This window comes from Anguilla anguilla, chromosome 17 (assembly GCF_013347855.1).
Source record: "Anguilla anguilla isolate fAngAng1 chromosome 17, fAngAng1.pri, whole genome shotgun sequence".
In the NCBI taxonomy this organism is placed as follows: Eukaryota; Metazoa; Chordata; class Actinopteri; order Anguilliformes; family Anguillidae; genus Anguilla; species Anguilla anguilla.
Window position 1 is genome coordinate 11,190,811 of NC_049217.1, and position 26,348 is coordinate 11,217,158.

General features: G+C 43.4%; 2 protein-coding genes and 1 long non-coding RNA gene across 3 annotated transcripts in view; 2 read left to right on the forward strand and 1 right to left on the reverse strand.

Moving 5' to 3' along the window:
* Nucleotides 1-10,679, forward strand: part of clec16a (C-type lectin domain containing 16A) — a 57,739-nt gene extending 47,060 nt beyond the window's left edge. Inside the window, 3 exon segments of the mRNA XM_035397281.1 lie at nt 1,300-1,449; nt 7,983-8,001; nt 8,003-10,679. Of these exon segments, the coding sequence (XP_035253172.1) occupies nt 1,300-1,449; nt 7,983-8,001; nt 8,003-8,348 (515 nt within the window). The 3' untranslated portion in view covers nt 8,349-10,679.
* A 4,618-nt stretch (nt 10,680-15,297) lies between these two features.
* LOC118216123 lies at nt 15,298-26,067 on the forward strand. Its single transcript, XR_004762967.1, has 3 exons — nt 15,298-15,811; nt 16,222-16,347; nt 25,845-26,067. It is a non-coding gene; the product is annotated as an uncharacterized LOC118216123 (long non-coding RNA).
* Nucleotides 17,611-20,064, reverse strand: socs1a (suppressor of cytokine signaling 1a). Its single transcript, XM_035397148.1, has 2 exons — nt 19,607-20,064; nt 17,611-18,642 (listed from the first exon to the last, which is right to left on the reverse strand). Exon 2 carries the CDS (start codon nt 18,566-18,568, stop codon nt 17,936-17,938), a length of 633 nt encoding a protein of 210 aa, XP_035253039.1. The 5' UTR covers nt 18,569-18,642; nt 19,607-20,064; the 3' UTR covers nt 17,611-17,935.
* Nucleotides 26,068-26,348: the final 281 nt, after the last annotated feature.

The window sequence follows — 26,348 nt, forward strand, 5'->3', positions numbered from 1 at the left end:
GATTTATTACGTGTGGTGTGACAACAAAAACCAGCACTCCCTGCAGCTCTCCAGGGTCTAGGAACCTTGATTCCAGGAGTAGTGCTTGAATAACATGTCCCAGAAACATCTAAACTTTGCTTCTTGGCCTGGGAAAATTAAGAGAAAAAAGAAGGTACATGGCTGATCAGAAACAGATGGCCTTATAACGACTTAACCCCCCACCCCCCCTTAGGTTTAAGTATGTTACTGAGCATTGGAAATAAACAGCTGCTTCTATCTGTCATTTCCAACTGCCCTAAGAGGCAAACCCAGAGGTGCCGCACCCAACTAACACTAATCCCTCAACAAATCCCTAATGAACATACAGTCTGTGGGTCCAGTTTGGGAGCTATGGCAGCCCAAGAGGATCGCCTGGGCAAACCAGCTAGTGGTTGTGCTCGTCTTTTCAGTACCTGTGGCACCAGCTGTTCTGTCAGAGCGGTCAGGTTCTACGCCCATTTTGGTGGTGACCTGCGGTTTTTGGACCTGGTTTTGCTATATCAGAGAGTATTTCTGAAAGGGGAACTAGCTGACTAATTGGAAACTTTCAGGTTGTTTTTCTGGAATTTTCTACAGCAGCAAGTTTTCAGACGACGCCATTCTGGTTCTAAGAAATGCCTTGGACACCTGCCAAACCATTAAGGGGAAACTCGTGGTTCTTGTCGTCATGTTTCACTGTGACTGAAACAGGGGGGCGTGCACGGGGTGTGTTTTGGCTGCTGCTGGTACAATGGCAGCCTCAGTGTTGAGGCATGCTTGGCCTTTGATATGCATAGCCATTCTTTCCCTGACCATATAATCATCACCCAGTTTACATGGCTTAGAAATACTCAACTCTCCAACTCAACTGCTGCATGGTTGCTGTGTGGTTGCTGGGAGGTATCTGGGTGGTTGCTGTGTGGTTGCTGGGGGGTTGCTGGGTAGTTGCAGGATGGGTATTGAGTGATTGCAGGGAGGTGTCTGGGTGGTTGCTGTGTGGTTGCTGGGGGGTTGCTGGGTAGTTGCAGGATGGGTACTGAGTGATTGCAGGGAGGTGTCTGGGTGGTTGCTGTGTGGTTGCTGGGGGGTTGCTGGGTAGTTGCAGGATGGGTACTGAGTGATTGCAGGGAGGTATCTGGGTGGTTGCTGTGTGGTTGCTGGGGGGTTGCTGGGTAGTTGCAGGATGGGTACTGAGTGATTGCAGGGAGGTGTCTGAGTGGTTGGATGGTATCTGGGCGGTTGCTGGACGGTTGCTGGGAGGTTGTGAACACGCGGTGTGGTTCTGCCTGTGCTTTCCAGGGTTCGCGGTGGCGCAGTGTGTGAGCCAGCACAGCCCCTCCCCCCTGTCCTCGCCATCCCCGCCCTCCAGCGGCAGCGCCAGTGGGAGCGGGAGCACGGGCCGCTGCGACTCGGTCACTCCCAGCACCGCCTCCGCCCAGAGCCCCTCAGGTACCATCCAAAACACCCCGCCCCTCAGCTACCATCCCAAACACCCCGCCCCTCAGCTACCATCCCAAACACCGTGCCTCTCAGCTACCATCCCAAGCACCCTGCCCCTCAGCTACCATCCCAAACACCGTGCCTCTCAGCTACCATCCCAAGCACCCTGCCCCTCAGCTACCATCCCAAACACCCCGCCCCTCAGCTACCATCCCAAACACCCCGCCCAGCACCCCTCAGGTACACCATCCCAAACACCGTGCCTCTCAGCTACCATCCCAAACACCTCGCCCCTCAGCTACCATCCCAAACACCGTGCCTCTCAGCTACCATCCCAAACACCCTGCCCCTCAGCTACCATCCCAAACACCCCGCCCAGCACCCCTCAGCTACCATCCCAAACACCCTGCCCCTCAGCTACCATCCCAAACACCCCGCCCCTCAGCTACCATCCCAAACACCCCGCCCCTCAGCTACCATCCCAAACACTCTGCCCCTCAGCTACCATCTCAAACACACCGCCCCACACCACAGCTATATTTTTATTTTATTATTTTTTAATTGTTTTGGACTGAAACAGTTTTCTGTCAGAAGACTCAATCCTCAGCCTTTCATGCTTACTGCTGTGTTCCTTGTATGATGACTATCCCTATTGTGTCTTTGCGAGCAAGTGTCTGGGCGTTTGGTATATGTGTGTGCACGTGTGTTTGTGTTCCTGTGCACGTGATGAGTGCATGTGTATGTGCATGCCATGTTTGTGTCTGTGCATGTCTGCCTGTTTATGTTTGTCTGTGTATGTTTGTGGGGACGTGTGTGTTCACACGCGTGTCTGTGTGTATGTGCAGTTGTGTGTATGTTTGTGTGTGCGTGTGTTTGGTGCGTGTGTGCGTATGTGCACCTGTGTGTATGTTTGTGCGTGCGTGTGTTTGGTGTGTGTGTGTATGTGCACCTGTGTGTATGTTTGTGCGTGTGTGTGCTTTGTGTGTGTGTGTGTGTGTATGTGCACCTGTGTGTATGTTTGTGCGTGTGTGTGCTTTGTGTGTGTGTGTGTGTATGTGCACCTGTGTGTATGTTTGTGTGTATGTGCACTTGTGTGTATGTTTGTGCGTGCGTGTGTTTGGTGTGTGTGTGTATGTGCACCTGTGTGTATGTTTGTGCGTGCGTGTGTTTGGTGTGTGTGTGTATGTGCACCTGTGTGTATGTTTGTGCGTGTGTGTGCTTTGTGTGTGTGTGTGTGTATGTGCACTTGTGTGTATGTTTGTGCGCGTGTGTGCTTTGTGTGTGTGTGTGTGTATGTGCACTTGTGTGTATGTTTGTGCATGCATGTGCTTTGTGTGTGTGTGTGTGTGTGTGTGTGTGTGTGTGTGTGTGTATGTGCACCTGTGTGTATGTTTGTGCGTGCGTGTGCTTTGTGTTGTGTGTGTGTATGTGCACCTGTGTGTATGTTTGTGCGTGCGTGTGTGTGTGCGTGCGTGCATGTGTTTGGTGCGTGTGTGTGTATGTGCACCTGTGTGTATGTTTGTGCGTGCGTGTGTTTGGTGCGTGTGTGTGTATGTGCACCTGTGTGTATGTTTGTGCGTGTGTTGTGTGTGTGTATGTGCACCTGTGTGTATGTTTGTGCATGCATGTGCTTTGTGTGTGTGTATGTGCACCTGTGTGTATGTTTGTGCGTGTGTTGTGTGTGTGTATGTGCACCTGTGTGTATGTTTGTGCGTCCGTGTGTTCGGTGCGTAGTGTATGTCAGTTGCCCTGCACTTCAGGCCACGTTGCTGCGGTATGCAGTACCTGCCACGCCTCACGACTACCGCCGGTCCTGCTGTCATGTGTGTAGTCTTGTGCGTTTTATGAAAGAATGCGATGCATTTGTGTCCAAGAAGCCAACTGCTCTTCCAGTTCTACTGCAGCGTTTAGCGTGGGAAAGTAATTCCGTAAAGATTCAGGTTCCTGCTGCATCCAGTTTTCTTTTGTGCATTTGTTTTATGGGGACATTACAGTTTATGTTGTTAACATTATATGTACAATTTACAGTGACATGTTTAGACAAGTGCCTGGTGCACTGTTTCAGTGTTTGCAGTACTAATTTGGAACACAAGATAGACCTTTAAGACAAATAACAAATGCCAATGATAATATTAGGATAAACATGTGCCTGAGATTAGCAAAATGGAACAATATAAATGGGGATAATTTAAAGTCATTTTTCCTTGTATAATATAAAAGCTTGATTGCCGAAGTGTGCGGTGTGCTCTGGCATGTCTCTTGGATGCAGGGGCAGTAAAAGGGTGAATGTGGTGAAGTGTTCAGGGAGTCTGTAAATGTCTGTTGCAGCAGGCCCTGTCTGCGTGAGCGGTGCATTGTGACTTCCATGTTACTCTGAGTGATCACTTTCTCGCGAAGCGCCCTCCGGATTCTGTGTATAGTAACAGCTGGGCGTGATGAGTAATTACAGTCAACACCTGACCCGGCCCCCCCGGTCCCCACCCCCTCGGGTGAGGTCACACACTCCCACATCCGTCCCCTGCTCTACTGAGAATCAGAGCATGGCTAGCCTTGCTTTGGGGAAACACCAAGAACCCCCTTTAGGCCCATATACCAGCCCCTGCTACAAAAGCCAAGCTACTGCTGACAGATCTGCCATTTCTGTCACATTCTGTGATTGATATATATATATATATATGACCTGGGTCAGCTAAATATTTAAAATATTTCACGTCATTAAAATCTAAAATCGCTCCTGCAGATCCCTGGGAATGTGGCTGAATGTTGCTGCTTATCGGTGTAAATTCTGTTCTTCTGGTAGTGCAGTTTAAATAAATAAATAAATAAATAAATAAATAAATTTAAATTCCCTCAACGTACTCATGACTGCACTCTCTGATCTCTGTCAGTGCAGAATTCATCTCTGCAATTGCTAAAGTGCTCTGTACCTGTCCGTCAATTTATTCAAATGGTAGGTAAATGCAGAAATAATAGAAATGGGCGGTTTGAGATCTGGCAAGCAAACGAACGCTCGATCTTCCCCGCACTGCGTTGGTTGAGACTTTTAAAAAGTCTGTAGCATACCATTATTCGTTGGGATGGCATTATGGGTAGATGAGTCTGTCGCTCCCTACCCACACCTGAGACACTCATTTATTTTACACTTTATTTAACCAGACAGTCCCATTGCGATATAGAATCTGTTTTGCATGAGACCTAGCCAAATTAGCATAAATGATAGAGGCCGATATAGAGAGGATTTATGCCAGGAGATATAGAGATAGATATGGACATTTTCGGTGTTTGGTTATTTGTTTCATGTGGTGATGGAGCACTGTGTGTGGTATTTGTAGCGAAAGGCCAGTTCACCAAGCCTGCCCCCTGGGGGCTTTTCAAAAGCCTATTGAACAAACGGATAACGTTCTGGCCTCGACCGGCTCCTGTCGCTACTGGTTATTCCACATATCCGGCGTCTGGACGGATTTAAAAAAGGAACCAATGAGAAATTGCCCTTAATATGGTGGATATAAATACCTTCTCAGACTGGGACAGATCTCCAAGGAGGTTAAGGGCCCTTTTGGTTTGGAGTGGATTCAGTCAGGTGTGATTTAAAGGAACGCACACACACGGAAGCTCCTGAACCGCTGCTCTCTGGTGCTTCCCCCCCCCCCTCACATGAAGAAGTGTTGCGGGGGTTCAGATGGTTCTGTACATGACTGTGCGAATCCTGATTAACCTCATCTGTCTGTTCTTCCCCCTTTTTTTCACTTTGAATGGAAAGAAAGAAAAAAACTTAGAAAGAAAAAAAAAAAAAAACTTTTCTATGTTTGTTCCATCGAGGGCTTTTCTGGAAGGTGTGGTTGTGTGGGGCTTAAAGATTTGAGTTTGTGAGGGGGATACTGGGTGGCTCATCCTGTTAAGTCACTGTTCCAGGGTTGGTCCCCCCCCCCCCCCCCATGGTGTGTTAAGGAATACTGGCCAGGCCAATGCTGACTGCGCTCTGAAGCTCATCAGGCACCAGCTCCTCCTCTGCTCGTTTGGACAGTATGGAAAGACTGATGTTGCATGACTCAGACAAGGCCGCCCATGACTTAGCACTGGATTTCGGGTGTGGTGTTGAGAACACATTTGAGCAATCGGATGCCTTATTAAAAATAATAATAATAATAATAATAATAATTCAATTAAAATATTTCCCAGCAGAGCCCACTCCAAGTTCGATTCCGGATAAAACACCGCCTGCAGGGTTATTAAAGCAAGGTCCACTTGGACCACAAATTGCAGCAAAACTTGAATTGGAACATGAGGGCATAGAAATGTATGTTTGAAAAAGTTCACCTTGCGGTCTCAACCAGAGCTGGGGAAAGTTCCACAGTATGGGTCAGTTCCATTTTAATTTAGTCGATTCACAAAAATGATTGAAATTCATGTATTCAAAAACCCTCATTGAATATTTTTCAATTAATCAGTTCAATTTTATTAATTTCTTGAATTGACCCCCCCTCCCCCTGAGCATAACCCTGGTCTGTGGAGTGCCAAATGTTTCGATGTTTTGGACAAAGGAAAAACCCTTACGCAATTGGAATAATTGTAAAACTGAAAAGCTCTCTGGCTCTCCAGGAACAGGGTTGGCTGACTAAAGTTTCACCCTATCCCAGATATCCTTTTATCTTGCTTGGTGAAATGACTCCCCCAGGTCTGAAGAATCTCTTGCTTTCTTATCCAGCTGTGTGAATGGTTGCTTAGCTTCAGCTTGGCTCTGAAAGGTGAGCATACAGCCACGGTCCGTTTCCTTCTTGTCTCAGTAACCCCAGGCCTGTATTTGTAAAGCATCTCAGAAATAGGGGAAACCTGCCCTGAGATGGTCTATGAATATGGAGCGCTGTTCTTCACCCTCTGTGCCCCCACCTCCTCTCTGTGTTCCATTGTTCAGCCTTGCCCTGTGGTCTGTCCCTCTGTTCTCCTCTAGTCAGGTCTGGCAGGAAAGGAAGACGGAGGGGGTTTAGTCTGTCCGAGGCCGACAGTCGCGGCGGACGCTGGGTTTAGACCGCCGAGCAGCCGCGACCCAGGCCGACCAGGCAGGTCCACTCTGTCCCCACCGCACCAGGGCCCCGCCCCCTCCCAAATCCAACCCCAGCCCCTCCGAAAACACGCCCGCTTCATCGCTGACCCAGGCCCCACACCCCCAAACTCGACCATACCACTCCGCTCTGACTCCTGCTGTCTCCCAAACCTGACTCCACCTCCCACCCCAGCACCGCCCTCTCATTGCAAACTCCCCCCCCCCCGTCCTGAAGAAGCCAGCGAACAGAATGGAAGGCGGGGCTATTCTTGCGTAGTATAGACTTTTGCAAAATATAATAAAATGTACAAATTATTTTTATTTTAATATTATCGCCATTCTATTTATTTGAATATTTAATATATGGATACAGATATGCCATACTTAAATTTACAAATAAAAATGTTTTAATTAAAAAATGTATAAATGAATGTAATTTAAGTATGCACATAATAGTGCCACTGTATCCTGTATCAGTCGCAGCTGAGCTTGTATGAAGGTACTGCTAAGATACAGCAATCAGAAATACCAAGTTTCTTTTTCCCTCTTATGGAGATTTTGTTAAACAGGTTTTGTGAAAAGAGATTTTACTGGCTCATTTAGTGCTATGATCAGGCTGGTCAAAGTTAAACAAAGATATTGCAAACAGATCTGCCACTTGGGGCCAAATCCCTTCCAGAACGTTCTGCAGTGATTTTTCCCTTCCAAAGAATAATAAACATAGTTTTCCTGCCTTCCAAGTCTCCTCTCCTGCGCTCCGTCTTTCCCATTTTATCTTTTTTTTTCTTCTTTCGTCCTCATCTGCTTGCCATTACTTTTATCCCTTGTTCCTCGGATGTTCTTTCTTTTTGTGACCTAATTTTCTTTTCATCCTATTGTGATTTGTTTGTTCATTTATGTTGTTTCATAAAATTAATTTAATAATACGGTGGATGCTTTTGCTGCTGCTGATGATTTTCTTATTTTTAATTTTGGTATTTTTTTCTCCCCCCCCCCAGAGGTTTTTGGCTCCCATCGCTCTCATGTGTGTTCACACCCCCCCGCCTTACTCCTGGGTCTGTTACCGCCTGTAAAGTGAATTGTTTCGTCAGCCATATTGTCTTTTCCCGCTGCCTCCGTGACCCATTTTCCCCCAGAATTCACAAAGTGGCTTCCTTGTTCGGTTCCTCTGGCGGGGAGGCTGTCACAGTCACGGCTTTGTTCAGGAGTGCCACTCAGGCACCGCAGTGCTTAAAGTACTTCTCCAAAACGATATCAGATTACATACCTCAGGCACCTGTTCTGCATCCTCAGAACAAGCATGCATTGTTCAGGGCATTGTGTAGTTTAGAGACACAGGGACAGGAATGGGCCTCCAACCACATTCTTGGCCCAGCTGTAGCTCAGTTAGCAGAAGCAGATTGTTTTGTGGTCCACCTTGTCAGTAAGTGACTTGACGTCCCCTGTTGTGTTGTTTGTTCCCTCCCTCTCCCCCTTCGCTCTGCTGTTTCCATGGGAACAGACGATGCAGCATTCCTGGACCGGACCCCCAACGAGGCGGAACAAGGGGGGGGACACCGCGGACTCCGCCCCCGCTGCTGAGACTGCCCTTCCCGTGACCCCGCCCCTGGCCCTGGCCCCCAGCCTCACCCCCACCCCCCAGCCCACCATCTCCCTCCTTTCGGACGATAATGCCGACACCCTCAGCGTGGAGTCGCTGACCCTGCTGCCCCCCGCCGACCCCACCCGCCTCCGCAGCTTCAGCACACAGTCCTCCCGGGAGGAGGAGCTTCCCCGGGCGGGGCCCGCTGAGGACACGCCCCCCACAGCCACACACACCCCTCCCCCTACAGAAGCAGACAGCCAGGAGCAGCAGTCGGAGGAATAAAATGGAGGTCCATCGTAAGAGGACTCAGTCCCCCCTCCCCCCCCCCCCCCAATGCTGTGAGTTATGGGTGTGGCCCTGAGTTCCCCCCCATCACACTCACTTTCCTTAGCTCTCATGGCTAAAGACTTCTGTTGTGTAAATACTAAAAACAGGAGTGACTGAAGCTGGGCTCACACACTGTCTGTGCTTAATTCAGTTTGTCCTTTCTTTCTCTTGTTTCCTTCTTTATTTTCTGTCTATTCATTTACCGGACTGAATTTATGCTTTTTTTTTTTTTTTTTTTACATAAACTGGGGGAAAGGGTCACTTGATGTGTTAAACTTTTAGACATGAGTCACCACCCATGTTCCCCTCCCTTTTTTGTTGTTTTTCTTTCTGGGATGTGCATCAGATGAACCTTTCTGATCTTCTGTGAACGAGAGGTGAAAGCACAGCATTGGTTCGCGCCACTGTCTCTTCTTTCCAGCACGGTGCTTTTTTTCTACAGCTGTGAGCGTGAGCGTTTCTGTACAATAAACATGGCCGATGGAGGCTGGGCTGTGCTGGGTTTTACCAGTCGCACTCTATGAATGTACCGAAGTCTCTTTATGCAGGTCTTAAAGCGATTTGTACGACTTTAGCGCAAGTCAAAGGTCACAACAGCCCCAAGGGGTTGCTCTCTTAAGAGGGGAAAACCCAGGGATGGTGTTCATTTGGATTCACAGGTAACATGGCTTTTTCACTATGTGTATTTGTGGTTCAGATCATCCGAAGTGACGCTTTCACAGTATACATTTCTGGCTATAAACTGACTTTTTTTTTTTGGGACACTTCCAATGAAATCCAGGCCCTGGGTTGGTTTTGATAACTTTTTTCAGAGAACTATCCCAGGGGGCCTTTGTGAATAGTGACCCGTATCTTGACTGGAGATTTGTGAGTCGTTCATCTGAACTAACGAGAAATGTGTATGCAGTAAACCCATGTGTTTTTTTTTTTGTTTTTGTTTTTTTTTGTCAGGAGCGGATATCCGCCTTTCCCCCGATAGCTAATGAGTCTGCTGCGGGACTCTTTCCACAGAAATATGAGTTATGTGGAACTCTTGAGTCTGGGGAATGAAGAACAGGAAGCGGAGATCTTTTTTTTCTCTCTCTCTTTTTAGCTGTCGCTCTCCGCTGTGCACCTCAGAGAGCGACAAGCTTTTTCGCCTCCCTGACGTGACTGAAGATCAAAGGCATTTTTCCCCATACTTCCATAAACACTCTGTGGTTTTTCCTCCAAAACCCGCTTATCTCTAGACTTGCGTGCTCCCAGGTTCTGGTTTCAGTTTCATCTGCCTCCGTCAGTGGAATGTTTTTTTAATTTGAATCTGCTCACCGTTGACCAAAAGGCCTTTCGTGTTTGTTTAGATGATAATGCTTTCAATGTGACTGCATTTTATTTTCCCAAGAAAAGCTACAGCCTACTGAAAGCACACATTGGCAAACACTTGGACACTGACTTTTCGCATTCTACTCACGGTGCAAAAACAAAACACAGCTCTCCGTTTGAAGGTAGTCACTGTGTGTCCAGATTTGCTGATGTTGAACGTACTCACTCACTGTTTCCCTTTGAGAGCCACAGGGCCTGCTGGTTTGTGTTGTTACTGAGTACTTATCTGATGCATTAATGCAGCTGATTACACCACTCACTCGCCTCACCTGGATTACTGGGTCTGACTTTCACTGAATTTAAGATGAAAGCAAAAGTCAGGAACCCTGCAGCGCTCAAAGGTTAAATAATATTTATGGGAGTATGAGGATTCATGAAACCACTCATGGGCAGGGCTGCATTATATGGCTAATTTATGCCAATCATGAGTTTTGCTGTGGAGAACAACGCGCTTTTAATTGGTTCAAAGGATTCAAAAGAGTTTTTGCTCCACCCATTACAACAACCCCTGTTCTAGCCGCACCTACCAGCTGCCAGACTGATGGTGAAGGGTTGCTCCTTAGGATCGGTTTTTGCTGAAGGATGTGCATCTAACAAGCCCCCGAGTGTTGTTGAGGAGAAGGGAATGCTCAGCCCATGAACAGCCCTCAGTCGCACAGTTCTGCATACACTGGCGTTTAACGAGCAAAAACGATAGCAATACTCAACACTCAGCCACCTCTACTCTGGGTGTGGCAGTATTTTCCACTCTGTAAATAATGTCCTTCTTAAAAAAAAATGTGGTGATAATAATACTAATAATGAAATGGTAGTTTGTGGTTCTGTGTGTTTTTATGTTCTGTAAATTGCATCTGGTTTTAATCAGTTATTCATAAATGATAAATGAACATTGTTACAAAACTGCAATAAATTATTGTACTCTCACTCTATTGATCTGCGTAGCTTCGTCGCACCCTTAAAATGGCAGATAGTGGAAAAAATATCTACAGAAAAAGGGAATAAATTAGAAGACAAATTAAAGCTAATCTGTAACGTGTCTACAGGGAATAAATTAAATTAAAAGACGTTGAAAGCTAACCTGTAAAGATGTCTCTTCAGTCTGATCACGCTGAATCAGACCACACTGACTCAGCTGTTCTGATATCCGGAGGGAGTTCCAGAGCCTAGGGGCCGTGACAGAAAGCACAATTGTTCATTGTCTTCAGCCTGGAGTCTGGATGAAGGGTTCATTTGGTCGTGATTTGTCGGATGACCTCACAGCGTGTTTGGTTTCATAATGGAGGTAAAAGCTCAGATGTGTCGAGAGGTGCCAAACCATGCAAAGCTTTAGAAGTAGTGAGATTTTTAAATCAATCCTGAATGCAATCGGTAACCAGTGCAAGGAAGCTAAAATTGTGGTAATATGTGACCTTTGGTTTGTCCTCGTTAACAGCCTTGCTACAGAATTTTGTACCATTTGGAGCCTGGCTATAGCTTTATGGCTTAAACAGGTATAAAAGGAATTACAGCAATCCGAACATGGTGATAAAAAGCGTATATGACTGTCAGTAACCTCAAATGATAAGATTGATGTCATTTTTCCAAGATTTTGGAGTCAAATGGTAATTTTGAAATGGGTCTATATTAATTAAGTACTGAAGTGTCTAGACTTGCTTTCTTTTGTAGTGGCTGGACGATTGTACATTTAAAATAAGTTGGGACTTACACCATCATGAGAGAACTGTTTATCATGGAGACTAAGTTGGGACCAGTTGTTGTCGACACATCTTTTAAGAGTTTTGCAGCGATGACGTTTAGGAAACTAGATGAAGGGTTCATTTGAGTTGCAGTGCTCTTGAGATCATCAATTGTAATGGGCTAAAAAGAGTGCAGCACGTCACCATTTTGGTGGGGGACGCCAAAGACAGAAAAAGAAGACTGAATGATGTTGGCTCCAATATTTTCAATCTTTCAGACAAAGGACAAAAAATTCTCACAGTTCTCTAAAGAGGAATCCCAGATGCATTTCAGAGTGTGATTAATCAAATGAAAGAGACCACTTTCATTGGGATAAAATTGTTTCATCACAGGATGAAGGTGATCACTCAGAATAAATTTGTATTCACTTGTAGTGACCCTTCCCTCTAAGTAGACCCAAACCAAACCTGGAAAATTACCCCCTCACTGTTGGGGTCGAGCATTCAGGCCTGCAATGTTCTCTTAATGTACACCACAAATGCACTCGCCCACCTGTCGAGATTATGGTGAAGGATGACTCATCTGACCGTATCACTTTTTTCCACATCTCTGTAGACCAGTGCCTAGTTTTTGCACCACTGAACTCTCAAATGTGCATTCATATTTGTAATGAGGGGTTTATGCACTGTAACCGTACTATACTATCTCTATGTAGTTTTCGACGGACTGTTCTTGCTGACACAGTCTAGTCACGTCCTGCAGTGACTCTCAGTTGCCTGAAGAAGAGTTGCTCTTCTGTTTTTCCTTATACATTGCACTAATGCACAGGCATCACGGTCGTCAAATATGCGCTTTTTTTTTGTAGAGGAGAACAAAAGGTGAATTTATCGTTATTAGGTGCAGGCACCTCGGTGCCAAAATCAAAGGTGATGCTTAGATGGTCTGAGATCGGCAGATCTTTTATCACTTGTGAGTTCAGTGCCTGGCTGTTGGTCAAAACCAAGCCTAATGTGTGCCCAAGCTTGTGAGTAGGCCCAGAGACATGTTGGATAAAGTTTTAATTTTCTATAAGATTTAAAAATTCAGCAGCAAGGGGATTGGAAGGATTATCAATTTGGATATTGAAATCCCCAAGTATTTTATCATACTTCATAACGGCAAGCGATTACGAAATCAGAGAATTTTGACATTAAAACTTTGTTCAATTTTGGCGGCGATAACAAGGGCACTGAGAAGAGGGTTTGGATTTTGTAAATAGTATGTCACTACTTCAAAAGTTGGGAACACTCCAAAGTCAACCTGATTACATTTAAAAAATATAAAAATAAGCTATAGCCAGGGCAGAAATTGACAAACTGACTTGTTGGAAAGGTGGCATCCTATGACAGTGCCACATAGAATGTCACAGCTCTTCAGTACGACCCATTATACTGCCAGTGTTTGTCAATGGAGATTGCGTGACTGCATGCTTTATTTTATGCACCTGTTAGCAATGGGTGTGCCTGAAATAGGTGAAACCACTAACTAGAAGGGGTGTCCACATACTTTTGGAAAGGTAGTGTATATCAGAGAGATTTTAGACATCCCAACAATCATTTTGCCTTGTGCATTGAAGAATTTTGCATTGTGCAGTAAAGCCATAATGGCAAAAAAACAAATTTATACAAGCACGGATTCACAGACTGAGCAATCTGCACAGGAGAGAAGGATGGGTGTACTGCTTCCGGGATGGAGACGAAACATATTTTTATAAATGCTGCTTATTAATGCTTAACTTTGTAATGAACAAACAAATAGCTTCAGTTTTTTTTTTTTTTTTTTTTGTCTTTCTGACAACACTAGCCTGTAATGCGGTCTTATAATAAAAAGAAGACATAGATCTATTCAGACACTGTTAAAACTTTCCAGTAAAAAAATTATAGCAACTTACTGTAGATTTATTTACTGTAATGTGAGACAGGATATCCATTACTTTACTGTAAATACAAACACAGTATAGCGCTGTAGTTGCAAACTGTGAAAAAGAAAACTGCACTGTAAAACCTACGTAACGACCAAGAATGAAATCCAGGTCTCTAGGGTAAGAGGTGGCTGCACAATCCACCGCTATGAAGACGTATAAGGTACGGGCCACACAGCAGCTGCCTGTCCCAAATCGTCCCCTCAACTTCCAACAGCCCCCCCCCCCCCCCCTCCCCCCCCATCCATTCACCATTCCCAAATCCATAAATGTCCCAGAAGTTAGGCCACTTTAAATTCCTGCCCTTCATTCATTCTGGCAGTTAAGTTCATACTGTATAAATATTTACTCTAATAGTGTAATTTATCGTGTGGCTTTTAGGGGTTTCCCAGGAGAAATACATTTTCATTGGGAAAGTGAGAAAGGAAATGTTACTCTATAAACATCGAGCTATTGACACTGGGAAGGTTTTTAAGTAATCAGAGATTCACCCTAAACGGTTAATTTCCAAGTGCTTGCAGTTTTTCCTCAGAGAATATCCGGCTGCATTTTATGAAATGTTCCTCTGCCTTCTGAAATGCAGCATTGTGTGTGCGTGCGTGTGCGTGCTCCCACTTAACATAAGAAGGAACTGTCACAATTACTGTGGAGCGTTGCTGTTTATGTGTCCACTTTCTGCGAAATTCCGGGAAAAAATATTCTCATTGTTCTATTCTCTGCATTGCAGTGTGTCGAAAGGAGGCTCAAGTTAACACAAGAGTAATTGGAGCTTACGGTTTATTGCTACAGCGCTGGTAACAGCAGGTTTGTTTTGCTCATGGCACCCAAAAGAACACGGAGTTCCACAGCTCATTATTCTTCAGTCCGCCAGGTAGCTCCTCTACCCTGGGGCCTGTGGCTCCACTGGTATTGATGTGGTACATTTTTCTCTTAGTTAATGATGAGCAGATCTAATGAGTACAAGAGGGATTAAGTGTACTTTTGTATGAGTGAAATGTTCAGTGCAAAATAAAAATTGACTTTTTATACTTGTTAACAATAATTTAGTTAAACATACCAAACATGCACCGGGTAAGTGGACCTAACCTACATGCTAAATAAACGTTAATTATGTCTACCAAAAAAAACTTCTGAGTGTGGTTTTCATAGAATTGCTGTACTTTTATGTTTTAAGACTATCTTACAGTATTCCAATAGGCAAGGCTTCTTACCCATTTTATATATTTTTTTCTATAAAACTTGATAAGATGAACTGAAATTGTTTAAATAGTCCTCTTAGTGATTTTCATAAATTATCGTGCATCTGTAGCTACAATTTCCCTTAATCTGCCTTGTGATGCTGGTGACGTATCTCTGTCTGAGTCATGCCGTATGGCCCTTATACACAGCTATTTTACCAGCATGTTGCTCACCTTCAAACTTCAGTGTCATTTCCTTTCAAACTAACTTTTTTTTGATACCCTATTTCCTGATGACGCGGTCACACTGCTTCTATTTCATTTTCTTGGTCACAAGCAGACACCGTTAACCAAACCAAATGCGGGTGGCTGACTAATTCACCGATCTAGCACTGTGTGCGTGGTGGTAGAATCGTTAGAAATGCTTTTGAGTGAACTAAAGTTTTTTATGTATATTTGGTAATGGTAGCAAAATAAACTCTTGCGTCCCAGCCTGATCCGTTTTACCGTGTGATGCGATGTAGAGACAGGAAACCACGTGGGGCTTCGGTTTTGGCGTTGTGTTTTTATCGCCTCGCGTCCTTGGCATCTCTTGAGCGCACATCATCCTTTCAAGTGTTTTTAAAATGGGCCACAGTAAAGATGCTGGTAGCTCCATACAGACTATCAGAAACTTTCAATGCCTCCCACGTGCGTCCTTTAGATAAAAAAGTTCAGGGCTTGCGGTTCTTATGAAGTCTGCCCCATGGATCCGATTCTCTCCTACGGAGGCGCAGAGCGAGCGAACGACCGAGGCCAGTGTGGGTTTGCTTCAGTTCAGACAGGACCCGCGGCGCAATATCTGCTTGACAGAAACGCTCAGTGATAAAAAGAAGGAAAAAAATGCCTGGACATATTTGACCATGTGGATTCCATACACCCTCCAGTTTAAAGCAAAGAAACAAAGGACATACACAACTATACGTTTAGTTTTCCAGATACATCCTGCTTGCTTACAACTCATTTCTTAGACTGTTAGCTTTTGGATAATATATTTTTGAGTCATACAGGTCTCCTCTGGTCATTATGTGTCTTGTATTTTTATTTTGTGTGTGTGTGTGTGTGTGTCTCTATCTGATCTGTTTGAAAAGGCATTGATCCAAATGCTTTGCTTGCCCAGTCTGATCCCGATCACTCCTGTTGGCAGAGTTTGCAGATTCCCCTCTCCAGCTGGCGAAATCAAGAACCAGAATCTGAGAGCTGTAAGTCCCCCCCCCCCCCCCCCCCCCAAAGTACAGTTGCCTTTTCTTGGAACAGGCAATACAGGGAATTTTTCTCAAGCATTATCACAGGCCCAAATCTATAAAGGTGGTGATAATTGCCAATGGTGCCGATTGACAGGATTTTTGCATTTGTGTGTGTGTGTGTGTGTGTGTGTTCAGAAAGAGAGAGAGAGTGTATATATATGTGCCTGTGCGCATGGATATGAGAACATGTATGAGAGTGAAATGTATAGCACTAGGTATAACTGATCATAATCCAGCAGGCTATTCGCTATATGAAAAAAGCACAGAATTAACTGAATAAAATCTTAAATGTAAATTCTATTTATATTAGAGTGGGCATGACCAGGAATGTTTCATTTTTATATCCAATTCTCTTTTTTTTGTAGCCAAGGAGCACAATTCCTGCAAGTGAGCATGCGGGAGGGAAATGGGAAGTGTTGGTGGAGTCTCACACTTACCGCACTCAGACGAGTTTCCTTTGAAAACCCTTCAGAATTTCCCTGAGTGAAGAGGTTAGTCATACAGTGCTTTCTTGTGCCCACGAGGCTTAAGTAAAAACTAACGCAAGAGGTTTCAGTAATTGAGCTGTGAAGATTTAGGTGTTTATATTAAAATAACGGGGGGATTGATTTGGTCATCACCTTGTTCAACACTTCACATTTGGAATAGCTTCTAATAAAACCCATGTGCTTTATCTAAAACATATGACTGAGGTGATTGGTACTCAAAAGAAAATATTTTTAACTAGCTATATCTACAGTGATAATATTGTCTTTCATTTTGCTTTCTACAGAATATTTTTTACTCTTGATTGATTATTTTATATGTATTGTCTAGTATTGATATTCATGTGAATTAGATTTTTGTTTAACGCATTTCCCACTTCCCAGAAAAGTAATGTAATTTTAGCTTGTACTCAGTCATCAATTAATACATTTGTGCATGGTTGCAGTTCCTCAAACAAGTTCAATTTTGACAACCCACAGTCATCATCATACTAGTAACACAACTGCTCATGTTAAAGAAAAATGACTGTTAACTGAATCTGAGGGCCACAGAGGACTGTGGTTCATATCAATCGATATCAATCTTTAAGTATAAGTTATATGGTGTGCTTATTGCCTCTGCTATCGCAACTATCAACTCTACACACTTACGGTATCTCCACTTTCTGACACTGAAGCAAGCCCCACCCCCTACCCCTCCCTCACATGAGATCCTGTTTGCTTTTGGCTGCATTTATCGTAAATGGCTCCAGAAACCATAAGCGATTACTGGCTGACATGAGCTCCACTTTCAGATGCATGTCAATTCCTCTCCATCTACCGATCGCCACAGTCACGGCCTGCTTGTGAAACACTCACAGCGCTCACAAACGTCACCAGCCGCCTCTTAAGGTTTCTGATCCAAAGCTGAGAAAACCTCAAATATAAACCAACTGTGCTGTTGCAAATATATCTGATGTGACCTAGATGGAGAATAAAAGCACAGGCAAAAAGCCAATCGTTAAGAATTTCAAAACCAAACTTGTTCTTTGTTGTGGCTTAGCCATGTACAGTAGAATCAAGGTATTTCTAATGAAAACACTTGATAAATGCTTGATTCTTAGATAGTTTGTTCTGACACCCCTTAGAAACTGGGTGCAAGAGGTCTTCCTCCATTAACCTCTTAAATGTAAAAAATAATTTTCTTGCAAAGGCTGTGTAGTGAGAGTCCTCTTGGTAGCACCTCGTGCTGGACCCAATGAACTAGTGTAAGCAAAGACAAAGGCTAACAAGTTTATAAAAGGAACAGTATTTATTTTCTGTTTTAATTATTTTTCAGTATCTGAAAAATATTTCCGCCTGCATAGCAGACACATGATGGGCAAGATATGGTAATTTCCTGCATAGTGTATACATTCACCGTCATGTAAACTCTCAATAAGAAGGTCTGTATTTTCCTCAGAAAATGCATAGTCTGCTACAAAGAAATGTTGCGGTTTACAATAAATAACATTGCAGAAAACCGCATATAACATCAAAAACTGTCAAGTATCTCCTGTGTGGTGTGTGCCGGTCGAGGTTTAATGCTTTTGTTTTGTAAACCCGACGGCACTGTTCACAAACGGAATGGAAATGAGAGTAGGAAGTCTTTGAGGATGGGGTTGACCGGGATGCTGTGGATCCTCTCCCCGCCCCACGTCTCCACTATTCTTTGGCGGCAGAGCTCCTGCAGAGACCGTAGCCTCACCTTCCGGTACGGCCTGGTCAGGCTCTTCCGCGGAGAGGAATAGTGCTCCAGAAGTTTGAACAAAGAGTCAAAGGTTTCCTTGCTGCCAGTCAGGCTGAAACGGGAGCCCTGGAAGATAATCCGGATGCTGACGGGCCCCGAGGAGCTCCGGTAGCTCAGGGTAAAGAAGACGTCCTTTTGCCGGCTGTCCCGCACCAGAAAGGTGCCCAGCGGCTCCCCCTTGAGACGGGCATGGGCCTCCTCCACCGCCATGGGCCCCCAGTAGAATCCGCTGGTCTCCAGCATGGTGCTGGTGGCGGTGATGAGGCGGAAGTCCTTCTCGTTGCGGAAGGGGCGGAAGTGCGTGGGACACTCGGGGTTCTGGGGGCGCGGCAAGGGCGGGGGCAGGGCCCGGGGGTGGGGGCGGACCTGTCGGCTGGGCAAGGGGTCAGCCGGCTGACGGTCGCGTCGTGCTGTGTGAGCAGCTGATGCATTGCCTTCCACATCACCCTGCGCTACCATCCTACAATGAGGGCCAGCCCATGCGGCCTCCCATAGCGTCCCTCATCCAGCCCGGCCAGGTTACAATGTCTGACCTGAGAGCAGGAAGAAAAAGGCAAAGTTAGCAGAGCCGATTAGGGTGACAGCTTGGGGCAATGGCATTGCAACTGTTCTCTTCACATATTGGGTTATTGGTCCTTCCTAGACATGAAAGATTCCTCCTGTACAATGCCAGTCGTAAGGGAGAGCATTCCTTAAACACAAAGGAAAGACCGGACAAACTAGGAAATATTCATTCCAGCTCAGGTGTTCAGAAGTAAACGAATCCAGCATTTTTCAGAAAAACCCAAAAAAATGTAAGGACAGATAGCACGGCTGGGAAAGTCCAGAAAAACGACTAGATTGTGATTGGCTGAAATCTTTGTAAATTCCAAGATATTCAACAAGCAAACCTAACGTAACAAGAATCATACACAGACTACGCTGAGAGATCCTTTGTATTTCTGTTTGATCCTCATAACGGGGGACGAATCCGTCTCATCCACTCAGTAGCTTTCCTCCACCGATTGATCCCCCCCTCCCCCCCCAAAACAAATAAAAAATACAAATAAAATAACATAAATATGTTTTAATTAATAATAAACAATTACTGACAACAATGCGATTTTGCCTGTTGCACAACCCTTTCCCCAGTTCAATTCCTCATGTGCAATCACCCCGGAGGCTTGCTTTTAATTTCGTCCGCGAATATTTTGTATTGAATGTATGACTATTGTACAGCATCTACTGCACCGCGCACCATCTGTCCGCCATTTCCCACATATTTATCTAAAGTCTAAGAAATTAAGGACGGATCATGCGTCATAACGCGATAAAAAAGCCAACAAAATCCAACTGTTCCCCCGTCCGCCATACACAACCTTGGAAATAAGAATGCATCAGCCTGCGCTCCATGTTAAAACTGAACGATTAAACCGACGCACAGCTGCAAGCAGAAATTCACCAAAACAATTACACTTAAAAAATAATAATAAATAAATATGTATGTATAACAATCACCTTTAAACGTCCGAAATGTTTAGAAATGCCTTGGCAAATGACTCTGTTTTCCAGATTGGAGCCGAATCCGAAGGTGGACCTTGAGCGCGCGGTCCTGATTCGCTTCGAGCGGTACTTCCACAAACCCGTGGTCGATATTGTTTTCATCTACACTGTAAATCCACAGCTGTTCGTTTCAGGTTGAATGAAGACAGGGGTTTCTTGCCTCTGTGGTGGTTCGCAAGAATTTGGTGTCGTTTTCCGCGCAGGCTTAAATGTATTCAGTGGCTCCTCCTACGACAAGGTGGTTTACAGGAAACATGTCTCTTTCGGTTTTACAAACTGAATTCACAGAACTGAATAGGTTGCTAAACCAGGGGCGTGCTAAATTTCGAATTCTTTCATCCTGGTGTTCCCCAAGTTTCACTTCTAAGGAATCTAAAATATTAGCCATTCTACGTAGGGCCTACACAATATTCTACGTACCTAGCGACTTGAAAGCTATGACACATAGGCGAACATTTCCTATGTAGTGACCAGTTTTTTTATTTGGGAATGACTACAGGGGTAATTCTTGGGGTACTGTAACCTTACTATTTCTATGAAGTGCACCCTTTTGGTCGAATTCTTAATCACGCAGCCCTACGTGATACATAGGCTAGCCTATTTATCGATTTTTTAAAAATAATCTTATCTTTATTTTTGCGTAGAAATTAACATGAACCACTCGAATGAATTATGCCAGAAATTTCTGTGAATGCATCTGGAAAAAACACATTCGACGAGATCCTCAAAGAAGTTGGATCGCCTGTTCCAGCCACAGTAGCCTACAACAAGAAGAGCAATATACACTATGTGTCTTAATGATGATTTACCGTGTTACTACTTGAGGTGAAGAATAATTACAGCATACTCCAAACTGTAAACTATGAACAAAATATGATGCCTGTCCCTCAGCAGATGAAAGTATAGCCTACAGAAGGAACCGTATAGCCTAATTAGACATCGATGTGCGAAAATAACACACTAGCTTATTTTCTGGGCGCATGTGCTGCTCTCCTGTGGTATGTGCATGTAAAATAACATCACTAAAAAGCTTTTAAGACAACTTTTGGTATTGGAATAGGGCCTATCGTTACTATGAGATTTGAGCACAAGAGATATGTTAACTGGCGGCCAGTTTAGGCTACTTGCGAGTATTCACACTAATGTCTTCATTTTACCCCCTGGGACACAACGAGTTTGTTTTATTTATTAATTCATTCATTTTTTGCAACATCGAGTTGCAATCGGGTTGTCGTATACCATACGACAACGGCGCAGACTACGTAGAAAGACAATGGGCAATCTGCGTTTTAACTGCGATGCGGTAAAGAAAAGAAAAAAAAATCTTTTACAAGCGGCCGAATGAAATTTAGTGAAACCAGTGTATGCTATAGACTACTTGAGCACGGGCCTATCCAATAACCTGACTGGTATATTTTCATGTTAGCTGCAGTTCGCAAATCGTCCCCTGCACCCTGCAGCCAGGAAAAAATTAGGCTAATCTGTAAACGAGAACGGACGAATCTGAGATACGAAAACTCGAGACTTGCAGTCAGATTGTGCAGCCTACCCCAGTACGTCACCGTACCAAATTCTGTCGACTGGTTTTGTTTCACGGAACTGGTCAGGTGCGGCCAGGTTATAGCACCGCTAGATTAACGTTATTCATTTGTTCCTCTGTTTGTCCAGGGCTCAAGTTACATTGCACAATTTACGTTGTGCAATCTACATTCTCCAGTAAAAATGTCATATTCAGGAATCTTCCTGCAGAAATTCTCAACGATGCCCCGCCCGATTCTAACCAACACGCTTGTGGTTTAAGGACCTGCTCCCCAGTGGTCTTTTTTCCCTGTTTCTCAGGTTGTTCCTGTTGTGTCCTTACGGACACGGTGTGTTTAAATTCAGGAAGCTGAGGCGGCACATTACTTTTGCTTTTAGGCGGTGCCTTTAAATTTGCTACCAAATTACCTATCACAAACAAGGTGTGTTCTACCCAATAAGTCATTTGAATGAACAATGTTAAGTACTGAAACACAAAAACCACCAGATAGAGTGACCCTGCAGAACTGAGTCTGACCTCCCTGCCATACATTCTACAGGCTCAAATTAGTCCCTTGAGTTTCATTTCTACAGAACTGAGACAGATCAGGTATCCAACGTGCAGTGCGAGGGGCAATGACTTTATACTGCTGGTTTGCCTTGTACCTGACACTGTTTTCCACAGTTTTATTACACTCCGGTCAGTGCAGCTGCCTGTTTACTAAAGATAATTATCTATTAAATATATTGTATACAACATAACAATGACAAGGACAGGCAATTCAGCCCATCTAAGCTAATCATTTACAGTGCAGTCTAGATGGTACCTAGCCAGCAATGTGTCAAATCTGGACTTGAATGACATGCATAACTGTTCCACACATTTGGGCATTTAGCAGATGCTGTTATCCATATAGTTTTGACAGCAATCACTTTGCACTGGATAATTTAATATGCTGTCGTTGAGGTATTAATAAGATGTATTTAACCTGTGGAAGGTACTCTATCATGAGCTGTTGCATAAATTGTTATCACGTTCCATGCAATCTCATGTGAGTTGTTAGTCACACTGGACAGTGTTTTACAGTGTTTACAATATATTTACAGTATATTTCCAGTGCAGCCCAAGGGTTGATAGATGCCCTGAAATGTCCAGCGTTCAAATAATTTCTACAACTCCGGTGTGTGGTTTTGACTGGACAATATAATGTGTGGTCTGAGTAATTGGTTAAAAAAACAAAACAAAAAACATTTTCCTTTCATTTGTAATGAATTTGCATCCCACCCCCACCCCCCGGTCCGTGATCTGTTCCGGTAGTCTCCCCCCCCACCCCCAGGCTGTACATGTGTCTTGAACCCTGGTTTGCCATTCTGCAGCACAGTGATATTAACAGAAGGCCAAAATTCCAGCTCTTGTGGTAAAGTCAGTGTTAGACTGCAGTGTTACTCCTAGTGAGGTCACCTTATCTGAATGGTGTGGTCTCTCTATACTATATTTTTATACTATATAAACTGTATAGTATTCTACTATATTATACTATATAGACTGTATTAAATAGTTAGTTCTGCAGGGCTGCACGCCCAGGATGCGGGTGTCTGTAGGTGAGTGGGTCCAGCTCGGGGTAAAGATGAAATGGCATGGCGCAGAAGTCGTGTTTCTGTGCGGCTCCGGCTCCCAGGTTTCATTTCTGCGTAAATGGTGACTGCCACCCAGGTGCCAAGCCAGCTGACGATCTCAATAAACCCCAGCAACCACAGTGCACTTTAAGGCCAGTGGGATTGCGATATACCCAACCTTTTTTTTGTCATCTGTATGTTTTCATTTGTATGTTTTGTATCATTTCATGATGGTGCATTTTTGTTTGTTGACACTCCAGTTTTCATAAGGTTTCATTTTATTTAGTTGTGTTTTCTGGAATGTAATAGTTTGTCAAAGCATTTATGAATGTACAAGAGGCCAATAGCATCCTATGGTTTTCTGTAACATGGTCAAGTGGATATTCTTGTCATTCTGAAACTGAAAATTTTTTAGTTGGCTTTCCTGTCTTAGCACGAGTTAGAATAAACAGTGCACGGCATGTTGCTTTCTTATTTATGTCAGTTTTCCAGGAAAGTGGAGAGCAGATTTGTTGGCTTGATGAGGGGTTCTGCTGATTCTAGCAACTTATTAGTGAGATCTACCATAGTCTACTATCATCAGATAAGGTGAAGCAAATTCTTTCTCTGTGGGTTCAACTGAGTTTTTTTCCATGGCTTTGAAAAGTGTGAGGATTTGGCTAGTGTTAATGTAGCTAATGGATCAGATCCATAATTGAACAAAAGTTTTTTTGTTTTGTTTTTTGTTTTTTAGATTCATAAAGATAGAAGATTCATAAAGATAAAATCTGAGCTAGAAAGGAACTTAAGGGAGTTGTGCCACAGTGTGACAGTATCCTTATCAGTTCTAGTAGAGGCCTGCATTTATGGGAAAGTGAAAGTAAAACTGATATTATATAGCTGTTCCCTTCGGGGCGGGTTTAAAATGGAGAATGCTTTGTGGTGATCACATTAAACAAGGCACATATAACACACACACACATGCACACATGCTAGTATTTACACACAAGCAATGTTTTAAACTTATTCTTGTGAAGTTATGTTAGCTTTGTTATTGTTCCTTTCTTTGTTGTGTTTATGTTCATGTGTCAGTACTGTTTAAACCACAATACAGCCTGGCAAGCTCTTGGAGGCAGAGACTGTTTCAGCCCAGGCTGGACACAGTGTACAGATACTCTGTAGACCAGGGGTGGGTCTTTCGTGCAGTAACTTTATCGAGTCTTTATTTTTGCCCCCTTCCTTACTACTACCCTATGCCATACATAAAGATAAGGGAACCAGATAGGCTGAATGCCTGTTTTCATCATCACAGGTTTTTGTTCTATGACACAACCTTTTTTGTTTTATGAAACATTTGATTTCACCCAAAGCAATCTAAACCAAAATATAATTTTAAGTATGAAGCATAATGTTGTATAAATAATTTAGCAAATTATTAAAAAAACGAATAAATAATAATAATAATAATAATAACAATGAACATAGCTGCAACCAGCGATACACAGAGTGCAAGCAAACACAGCCAATATTATGGCACTTCACAAGTGGCACTTCATAGCTCTATGATTTCTGCATAGCTGCGACATAGCTCCGGAGGTAAGAGTGGTTGTCTGGCAGTTGGAGGGTTGCCAGTTCGATCCCTGCCCTGGGCGTGTCGAAATGTCCCTGAGCAAGACACCTAACCCCTAACTGCCCTGGTGAATGAGAGGCATCAATTGTAAAGTGCTTTGGATAAAAGCACTATATAAATGCAGTCCATTTACCATTCTATATGGAAATCATAGAGCTACAAAACTGCCATGTTTTGTAGCTCTATGGTTTAGGGTTTTTGCTCCCCATTCTGTTTTAGGGACCAAAAATAATAATTCAAAAATAACAATAAAAAACAGAACAAAACAATAGGATATCAGCAGCTTCGCTGCTAGGACCCCTAATAATGTCAGAAATGGCGAGTGCTTGTTTTGTGCATGTGTGAGTATCCTAGGAACCGCATAATCAAGACGGAGTGCTTTCACTTTCAATTCTATTGATTTTCACATCATGTGTTCATTCCACATAACCGTCAAAGACGTCGCGCAATGACATTGTCTCTACAACTACTTCTCTTTTGTTTTGTAAACATTCAGAACACGCACATCTTTTACCATTTACCTTAAACGAAAGCTAGCCTTGGAAAAAGTTAGCCACACACTGTACTACAGGAGAGTCAGTGAATGTTTTACACCCTAGAATGAAGATGCTGGTGTATATAGCAATCTGACCATGAAAGCATTACTGTGTGCAGCAGTTCAAATAACAGTGTTTTGCTGGAAGTGAATTTAATAGATCTTTGATATCTGATCTGTGATTATGAGTCAGTGCTATTGAATTTAATGACCTGGTTGACCACTAGTGAATTTGGTTTGGCAATATTGCATTGCTTTCATGCAACAAGCGTTGTGTAATGATGACAGTGGAAATGCAGTAGGAGACAGAGAAAAACGGTTGAAGGACCAGCATTTTTTTAAAAACTTCTCAGTCACAACATATCACACCAGGGCCAAATTATTATCTATTATTTGATTTAATTGTATGTTTTGGCTAGTAACATATTTTGTTTGTCAATTCTCAGGGGTCTACAGAAGTGTTTCACATAAGTGTTACAACCCAGCTCTGCAAACTTAAATAGAGAAAAATCCAGTATTCAAACTCAATTCAAACCTTGGAAAAAGGTTGGCTATTGCACTGATATGTCAAACATTGTCAGAATTCCTTTTGTTTTGTCCTTGTGATACTCCTGTTGCTAGAATCCTGTTCTTATGAGAAAGGGAGGATGAGGGAACGTAGGAGTGGAACATCTGATTAATCCATAATAGAAGCTGTAGTATTACTCCCACAACACAAGAAAGGCCATTAATCATATCTCGAGAACTCAGATTGTGGAGCAGCATTGAACTGTTTTCTATTACCCCTGCTGTTAAAATGACTGTAGCTTTAGTTCCCCCTAGTGGCTACATGTGGGTAAGGAATGTTTCTGATGAAGTTTCTGTACTGAGTATTCCCATTGTTTTGACTGAATTTACATTTCATTTTTTTAAAGTAGATCTCGGAATTACAGCGAAGTGAACGGCAGAAAGATGTTGGTATGTATGAGAAGGTGAGTGACATTGTCTACCTGCTGTAGTATACGACTGAGAAACAGGCAGTTAGGGGACATTTATTATGAAGATATATTGATTGTCATACCTTCTTTACTTCAGAACAGCTCAAAGAATAGGCTAGATAACCACTGACCAGTTAACAAACTACATATTTACACATCATATAGGCCTACATACATTCAATAAATACATATGTATGTGTGCATAGAGTGAGCTCCATAACATTTGGAATGAAGACATTTTTCATTTGGCTCTGTTGTCCACAATTGTGTATTTGTGATCAAACGATTAATGTCTGGTTAAAGCTATGTGTAAAAAGTCCTGTAATTTCTACATGGTGAAACTAAAATTTATTCAAATACCCTTTACTAAAAATTGAGAAAATCTGCACTGTATCAGATGTAAAATATCTTCTTTGAAAGTGGAGAGTAGAGCATTTGATG